At 25.2% G+C, this 9,450-nt stretch overlaps 3 protein-coding genes across 3 annotated transcripts in view; all 3 read left to right on the top strand.

The window, feature by feature from the left end:
• The first annotated feature begins 496 nt into the window (after positions 1-496).
• Positions 497-4,065, top strand: psidin (phagocyte signaling impaired). Its single transcript, XM_017908738.1, has 10 exons — positions 497-557; positions 681-905; positions 1,017-1,270; positions 1,358-1,581; positions 1,663-1,972; positions 2,063-2,367; positions 2,452-2,710; positions 2,785-3,030; positions 3,100-3,708; positions 3,815-4,065. Exons 1-10 carry the CDS (start codon positions 497-499, stop codon positions 4,037-4,039), a joined length of 2,718 nt encoding a protein of 905 aa, XP_017764227.1. The 3' UTR covers positions 4,040-4,065.
• A 2,008-nt stretch (positions 4,066-6,073) lies between these two features.
• On the top strand, positions 6,074-7,255 carry LOC108553727 (replication protein A 32 kDa subunit). The gene is made up of 2 exons (XM_017908749.1): positions 6,074-6,574; positions 6,789-7,255. Exons 1-2 carry the CDS (start codon positions 6,340-6,342, stop codon positions 7,253-7,255), a joined length of 702 nt encoding a protein of 233 aa, XP_017764238.1. The 5' UTR covers positions 6,074-6,339.
• A 1,858-nt stretch (positions 7,256-9,113) lies between these two features.
• Positions 9,114-9,450, top strand: part of LOC108553708 (GPN-loop GTPase 1) — a 1,735-nt gene continuing 1,398 nt past the window's right edge. The window contains exon 1 of the mRNA XM_017908726.1: positions 9,114-9,117. Within this exon, the coding sequence (XP_017764215.1) occupies positions 9,114-9,117 (4 nt within the window). The remainder of the gene's footprint in view (positions 9,118-9,450) is intronic.

The raw sequence follows: 9,450 nt of genomic DNA on the forward strand, positions 1-9,450 counted from the left end.
AGATATGCTTAAATGAATTTGATACATTATAAAATTAAATTAATTCCAACTATTAAAATAATTTTTAATTACTTTTATTGTGAATTAAAATAAGAATAAATATAACATCAAAACAAAATTATTCCTATTATTTTGAATTATATAAAAGATAATTTTCCTATGTGTTACATTACACTATAAAAAAACATTAAATTATTTATAAAAACAATGTAAAAAGTATTTAAATTTTATATAAATATTTGTGTTAAGTTTAATATCAATGATTATTTAGTCTTTGTAACAAAAATATTTTACACTGTTTTTGAAGTATCATTAATTCTTTTTTATCATGGTTTTCTAAAATTAAAATTATTTGTAGAAAAAATTTCCATCTTTTTTAAAACCATAAGAAGACATACACATGTGAAAAATCAATGTAAATGTGCCTTATGATATGAACATGTAGTGGATGAAGGAAAACTTTGGTTTGTTGATTTAAACTATCATAAAAAGTATCATGGCGTCTAAGACCCGTGTGGAAAATACCGTTAATGAACGTCGCTTACGTCCAATATATGGTAAGTACACTATTGTCATTTGTGTGAATGACAAAGTTTATATTTTTTAAGTTGTAACAGAATAAGCTAGTAGTAATTGACCGGTAATAAGGTTATGTAACATTATTACACTGTGGATTTCAGATTGGTTGGATAATGGAAATAATAAGAAAGCTCTTCAGGAAGCAGATAAAGTACTTAAAAAGCAACCAAGTAATCAGTGTGCTAGGGCACTCAAAGCTTTGGCTTTACTACGACTTGGTAAAGAAAATGAATGTCAAATTATTATGGATGAAGTGCGTTCAGAAATTCCCTGTGAGGATTATACTCTGCAGGTCATGAGTATATGTTACAGAGAAAGACATCAACGTAAGTTCAAAGTATACTCTGTTAATTTTAATTATATTTATATAGATATTATAATTGTTATATATATTAAATTATTAAAAACAATAAATATGGCCTTGAATTTACTTATAGCTGACAAAATTAGTGAAGTATATGAAGCTGCAGTTAAAGTAGATCCTAGCAATGAAGAATTATTAACACATCTTTTCATGTCTTATGTTCGTCTTAGAGATTATAAGAAACAACAACAAACAGCCCTTGCCTTATATAAATTAAAACCAAAAAATCCCTATTATTTTTGGGCTGTGATGAGCATAGTTATGCAAGCTATACATTCAGATGAAAAGTTAGCAAAAGGAGTTACTTTACCTTTAGCAGAAAGAATGGTTTGTAAATTGTTACAAAATTATTTTAATGTAACAAAATGTAAGTTATTTTATTAATAACTTTTATATTACATGGATAAAAACTAGGTACTGAAATTAATTAAAGAAGGAAAAGTGGAAGCAGAGCAAGAAGTACAGCTTTATTTAATGATATTAGAACTTCAAGGTAAAAGTGAAGAAATGTTAAATGTTTTGTCAGGACCCTTAGTTTCACATCTTTCATCTGTTTCACAACACAAAGCAGCACTTTTATTAAAATTGGAACGTTTTCCTGAAGCAGCTAATGCATATAAGGAACTCATCAAAGAAAAGTAAGTGTAATGTAGTACAAATGTAATGCATTTTAGGTAATAATGTTCTAATATTTCATACTACTTATGTGTCGTAAATAGTGTTGATAATTGGGCATATTATCAAGATTATCTCCTTGCGGCTCTTAAGTTTCAAAAACCCGAAGAATGTTTAAATTTTCTTAATAAAATTATAACTACATCAGAGAAAAAATTTAGAGCTCCTTATCTTGCAAAGTTTGAATTATTAAAACTTACTCAAAATGGTGGAGTCATTGAAAATGTTACTGAACCAATTGATTTAATGTATCAGTATTTTTCACAATTTGGAGAAAAAAGCTGTATAGTTGGAAATTTACGTTTATACTTACATTTATTAACACCTACAGGCAAACAACAGTTGATTCAAAAGGTAATTAATAAAATAATAAAACAGATAATTCATATAAAAGTAATAATTAATTTGTATGATATTTTATTTTAAATATTATTATGTTTTCAGATAGAGGAAGATGTTGGTGTTAAACCTGAAGGATACCCAACTTCTGTGCAACAGATGCAAAGACATATTCACTTAGAACAATTGCGTCGTATATGTGGTTTTCATCATCCTCCAAATATCGACATAAATAAACAAAAACAACTAGTAGAACGATTATATAAATTATATAAAAAGGGTAATGAATTATGTCCAATTCAGGATAGATTACCAACAGATTTCTGTCCAGCAGATTCTTATATTCTTTTAGCAACGCACTTGTTACATGAATTATGGTGTAATACAAGTGATGCAATTTATCTTTATAGGTAATTATTTTATATTATAATGAAGAAGAGAAAGAGGTAATGTTTATGAAAAAATGTAGTAAAAATAATAACGTATTTTTACAGAGCAATGGAAATATTAGAACGTGGATTATTATCAAGTCCAGCAAATTTTTATATAAAAATTTTACTAGTACGAATATATTTGGAAGCAGGATTAATAGGTGCAGCTGATCATGTTTTTACATTGTTGGACGTTAAACATATTCAGTTAGATTCATTGGGCTATTTACATGCACTACTACTTGCTCCACTGGGTCATCTTTCATTAGCTTCTATAACTTTAGATCATACTACTAAATTTTTTATTGCAAATTACAAAGATGTATGTATTTACGTGTTATAAAATTATCCCAGTAAGAAATTTTTCCTAATTTAATCATTGCAATGTGTCACTAGAGTGCAGATCATTTAACATTTGCCTATAAATACGGAAGTTTTGTAAAAGTTCAAGAACTTGTGGAGTTAAAAGAACGTTTGGAAAGTTCTTTTCATTTTGTTATGGCTACTGTGGATAAAATGCTTTTGGAATTTAGTTGGTGCAATAGTTCCACGTCATTAATTTCTACTTTAGATAATATGGATATACAACAAATCGAGAATTCTTTCCGGTTGAATATTTTACGAGATAATCGTGATTTGGAGGTGATTTTATTTTTATAACTTATTTGAAGAAAAAACTTAAAATTTAAAAGACGTGGTTTATTTAAACAGGTCGTTCCTGGGTGGGAACCACTTACGGAAGATGGAGAGGATCCTAGGATGCAAGAACAAACACGCATTTGCATGTTGAGATTACTTGCTGTGAGAGATTTGATTTTAAAAATCTTAGCAGCATGTGTAGCACCTGATAGTTCCTCTCTTCTTACTCGATTTTCTAATGAACTAAAACAGTTGGATAATGAACAAATTCCTTCAATTCTTCAAAAGTTTGAAGTAGGAGGAAAGAAGAATACACCATGTAAAATGTTAGTTCCTATGGATGCAGTCGAAAGGTTACGCGAAGCTCATTACTCTGAGCAGTTGAGAACAATCGCCCAACTAGCAGAATCGCTTGCTCAATCACGTTATCCTGATTTTGAATGTATTCAAATGCTACGAGCTTCAGCATGCCTTCAGACAATAGATATCCCTGAAAAGAGAATTCCAATGTCTTTCAAGCATTTTTTACTGAGAGCGTCTACATGTAGTGAATCTCTTGCAATTATTAGTGCCATATGTACTCTGTGTGCAACACAATTACAACCTAAGACTTCACAAAAGAAAAATAAGAAGAAATATAACAAACAAGTAACATCTATACCATTAAATGATAATGATCATGTAAGTAAATTCAATAGATTAATCTTCTTAGACAGTAATACATTTTATACGAATTTAAATATAATTAAAATAATATTTTATCAATTTATTTTGTGTTATGTTACAGAATTGGAAAGAAATTGCAATGTTACTTGAAGAGAGGGTTCAAAATTTAGATTCAGTATTAACAGAATTTGAAAAATATCAATTATACACAGGATTGAGTAATGAAGAAGATGATGTGTGTGCTACGATAATTAAACATGGACAAGACAGTTTGGGACAAAGTTGCAGATCCCTAAAATGTCGAGCTCAAATCACACTAAAACTTTTAAGTAATTTAAAAAGCTGAAATTGTACGAAAATTCTTACAAAGAATATCCATCCAACTATTCACTGATTTTTAAAACCAATTCATTTATTGTATACATAGTTCTTAGTCTTAATCGATTATAAATACTGACTGAATTGTTTATTGTAAATTAAATCTTCTAAATCGCCTTGGTACTAAATTTGGTACTAAATTCATAAATGTTTAAGAAATTAATAATTTCGCACTTGCACAAATTCTGTTTGATATATTCACATCGAAATAGAACACACTATTGTCCTGTGTGAATTATTTTCAAAAATAAGAAAACAGTACATTTGGTAAAGAAACATGTTGGATTGATAAAATTTATTTAAATCCAAATTATGTTATCTGTAATGTATAACAAATAATACTGCAAAATTGTTCCTTGTTAATTTTATCCACAATAATTAAAAAATTGATTTATAATTTTTTATTGTTTTGAAGACTATTGAAATTAAAATGTAATATTCATTACTTCTATAGAAATTTATTTTAAGGGAATAGTATATATTTTCATAAAGGTGTGTATAAATTGTCTTATAGGTAAAAAGTGTTATAAAATTGAAATTAATTAATTTAAAAAAACATTATTTTAAGTCTGTTCTTTAATATCAAAACTTTTTATTTGTATTTTGCTTCTTACATTGTATATGAATAAATTTATTACTTGTTAATCATGTAATTTAAATAATTAGTTGATTGAATTATATGAAATTAAATTTATATGAAACGAAAATCTGTTTTTTTTCTATATATAATCAGAATAATACAAAAATAACATTTGGACTACCTGATAAACTCCATTTCTTTAAACATTTGATAGATAGTTAAGAAGTATCTAAATAGGTAATTTCAAATAACATCTAAACTAGCTAATAAATTATATTTGCTTTAACGTTAATTATCTTTATTTAAATTAAAAATACTAATTTAGAAAAAAATAATATTGTAAAATCATTAGTTACTTGATGTATTAATAAACTGTAATAAAGATGTATTACAAAACTATAATTCTATATTTTAAAAAGCTATACTAATAGTTACGGCAAAATTAATGTTAAAATTATACATGATTTTGAGTTTTAGTAATTATTGTTCACATAAAAAGTTGTTCAAAATTTCGTCCTGTATATTTCGAAATTATCAGAGTCGATTCGTCCATTCTGCAGTTTTCTCAAATTTTGTTTTTTACAAAAATATAGCAAAAGCATATCACTTTTTCAAGCTCCGTCGATTTAGTTTTCTTACTGGTGCTAAAATACAGCATTTTATTAAGAAAGCAAAAAAAAAAGAAAGAGATGGAATTTTTTATATAGTTTTATTGATGACATTGATAGATAAAATTGTATTTTCTATAACATACTTTGAGAAATGTAACAAATTTTCTAATGATTAAAATTTGATATTTATCAATTGTAAGAAGCTTATAAGTATACGTATATAAATACCTGATATTGTAACTTACTAATATTTGTAACAAACATTTATCAAACTTTTTAAGGCAGTTATATGAAAAAACGCATGTCAAAAACAATTGTTATTAATCCAAAGACAAAATTATTATAAATACCATTTCATATAACTTGTATAAAATTAAAAAACACGAGAAAATGCAGAATGAATAAAGTAAAATAGTAATAATACAACAAATTTATAGTAGTAAAGATAACAAAATGTGCATGCGTATATCTTAAATTTGTTTTTTCATATAAAATTAATTTATTATCGATTGTATCATCAATTACATAGCACCCAATATTTAATAGAACTCTCCACGATACATGTACAATATTAATTTCACTTATATAACTGAATTCTATTTGGAAATGCATATAAAATTTCGTAACAATTTGTATACATTACGTATGTTTGTAAATATACATACAGATTATGATGTATATTTATGTAGAATGTAAATATGTCAATACACAGCATTATGTAAATACACGACACGTAATACTTGTAAATGCGCACAAATTTATCAATGAGTATAAGATTTGAAACTTGAGCGTATACTTACTTCAATGAAAACTGGCAGGAAATATAAATAACTACACGTGAACGATACGAGATGAAAACAAAAGTGAAACATATTTTTGTAATCGACATTTGCAGGCACTCAGCTGCGGCTACAACATTGATTACGTAAACATTTTGTTTATATTTTTTTACCTTTTCTCGTTGAAGGTGTAGTAGTACAAACGTAGTAGATATTGTCGGTACCTTCTTTTATATTGAATTGAAATATTCATAATAATTTATAATTTATAATTCATAACTATTAATTGCAAGTGATAATGTGGGGTAATGACACTAGTGTAGAGAATGTATCAGGTGGATTTTTAAATGACAATTATAATTCAAATGAGGAATACAAAGGAACAGCTAAAAGAATAAACAGTATAATTCCTGTCATGATTCAACATCTAACATTGGGTGATATACAAAATTGCATTCTTAGTTTTATAGGTATTGTATATTTTATAGAGCAGTCTAATACAAAAATAATATATGGAATTAAAGATGAAACAGGTATCAAAAAAGAATATTTTTAAATTTATGTAATTTTTATTTTTTAGACAGACCAAAATTGTATTTTCGTAATAGTTTATGTTAAATGTTTAATTATAAGAATAATACAATATTATAATTATAATTATGAAGGTATTGTATTATTATAAGTACAATATTGTAGTATTACTTACGATGTTATACAAGTAAGATATTAATTGATTAATTATTATAGGTGAGATTACATGTCTACAATGGTTGAAACCAGAAAAGACAATAATTAATCTGAATTCTTATGTACGGATATATGGGCATTTAAGAATACAAAGTGATAAAAAATTTATAATGATTTTGAAGATTTGGTCTTTGACTGACTTGAATGAACTAACTAATCACTTATTAGAAGTAATTTGTATGACATTAAAAACTCAGAAAATGTCTAATAAACAGAATGATAGTTTGAATACAAATAATGTTCTTATGAGAGATGATACTAGCCTTAGTGGATTGACTAAAGAACAAACTTTAGTGTTCAAGGTTATACAAGCAGAAAATGACAGTGAAAATGGAATAGAAAGAAACGCACTTAAGGCTCGTGTGCCAAAGATTATTTTATCATATGTAGATGACATAATTGATTTCCTTACAAGTGAAGGACATATTTATACTACACTTACAGATGATCACTTTAAAACAACTTAATTATACATTCTAGTAGAATATATGACAACAATCTTACATAAAGAGATAAATGTAAATATCTAATATTTTGTACATTATGATTTCATACTGATTACGAAAAATATGTGTATATGATTTCATATTAATTTTAAAAAGTTTTAGTTTAAGTTTAATGAATTTATGAAAAATGAATACACTTTATGTAATTATTGTAAATCTCATAAGAATAAATGTCAATATCTGATATTTTGTATATGATAAATAATAATAATAATAAGAAGAAAATACATAATAAAAGAAAACAGGTACCAACACATACAGATATTGGTGATCATTGGAACCAACTATACAGGCATACACAACACAATAGTAAAAATTAGACATTAAGAACCCTTTGTACAATACAAGTTAGCAGGAATACATTTATCACATGTACCATAATACAAATATACCCATGAATAGGTACAAGAAAATGAAAAATACAAACTATTATAAGACAGTAGTACTTAACTGTCATATGCAATAAACCAGATATTACATTAATCACCAAACAGACAATTCTACAATAGGCATTACATAAAAAAAATTCAAACATTTTTCAACAATAAACCTAAACCCACAAATACACACAAATATACAAAAAGCGACATTAATAAAAACAGCGATGATAGTTAAAAAATTCCTACACCAGTAAGAAACAAACACATGACTTGAAAGAAAAGTCGTCAAATAGCAAAATTCACAAAACAGAAACTAAATTAAAAATAATAATAGTCATAACAATAATGATAAGTAAAATATTACACTGTACTTTAAATATATATTCAAATATCTTCTTTTTAGAAAAATACTGTAACGATTAATCTTTTGTCATAATATCATTAACCAAACGCTACATAATGTAATTGTTAGGTTATATTATTACGTATACAGATAATAAGGCTACATACATATATAAAAAGAAGAAAAAAACAAATAAATATAGCACGTGTGATGAAACAATAATATAATATATGTAACATATAATAAGTAATATAAATAAGTATATGTTTAATGAACGTATATTTATCATTTAATAATTCACACTAACCGCACTAATCAAATCGAACTACCCAAATGTATAGCGTTGCAGTTCTACGTAAATAGTCATATGATCCATAAAAAATTATTTCTTAAGATATTTTACAATTTTTTTACATGTTGCATAGCACTTCACATGGATTTTTGTCACTAAGTGTTTATTTTGGGTAATTTAATATATATATATATATATATATATATAATAATTGTAATATTTAATGTGCATATTATAAATAAAATTGTTCATATAAATATACAAAATTATATTATTTTTAATATTTTAAATATTATCAATTTATTTTTATAGTACGTTATTCGTATTATATTTGATAAGAACATATACTAATATTTGCTATAGTGTGTTTAAACTTCTTAATTTAAATCTAGTATACATAAAGTAACTATCAATCGACTATTGCTTATTTTTATGGAGTTTATACTTGTATGTACGTATTCTATTTCGAATAAATAGGTGAGATTCTATCATTATATGTTTAAATACTTAATTCTGTTTACATTTGTTTGAAGCAGAATAAAGTATTTTAAACAAAATTTGAAAAATTCTTTTACACTGAGTTATAATTCAAATATTTATTACTGGTTACCGGATGTTTATAATTTAGTTGTAATTAATATTCATATAGAATCATTACATGTGAGTTATATTATATTAGTAGTTTTCAATATTTAAATATTTTATTAAGTATGAACTATTAGAAATAAATTAATCTATATATATAATTTTCAATAACAAAATTGAAGATGAGGTTAAAAATCCAAATATAAAAGTTAATTAAATATGAGTAATTGCAGATAAAAATATTGTAATAAAGTAAATATAATTTATTATGCTTGTATGTGATAAATTTATAAATTATCTAGGCAGTTACAAAATATTCGAAATCTTTAAATTCTTTTATATTGAAAGTCGTTTGTAGATTGTTTTTAGAGACCATATTTTTATATAAGAATTGTTATATTTTCAATATAAATTTCTGAAAACAGTAGTTTATTATATGGAGATCTGAAAAAATTATCTTTACGTAACAGAAAGTCATTTCTTATGTTAATTACCATCACACATTTCTAATAAATATTACAAATGATATACAAACAAATGTTGACATATTTAATTA

The sequence above is a fragment of the Eufriesea mexicana genome, unplaced genomic scaffold (genome assembly GCF_001483705.2).
Source record: "Eufriesea mexicana isolate 0111107269 unplaced genomic scaffold, ASM148370v2 scaffold12690, whole genome shotgun sequence".
Classification (NCBI taxonomy): Eukaryota; Metazoa; Arthropoda; class Insecta; order Hymenoptera; family Apidae; genus Eufriesea; species Eufriesea mexicana.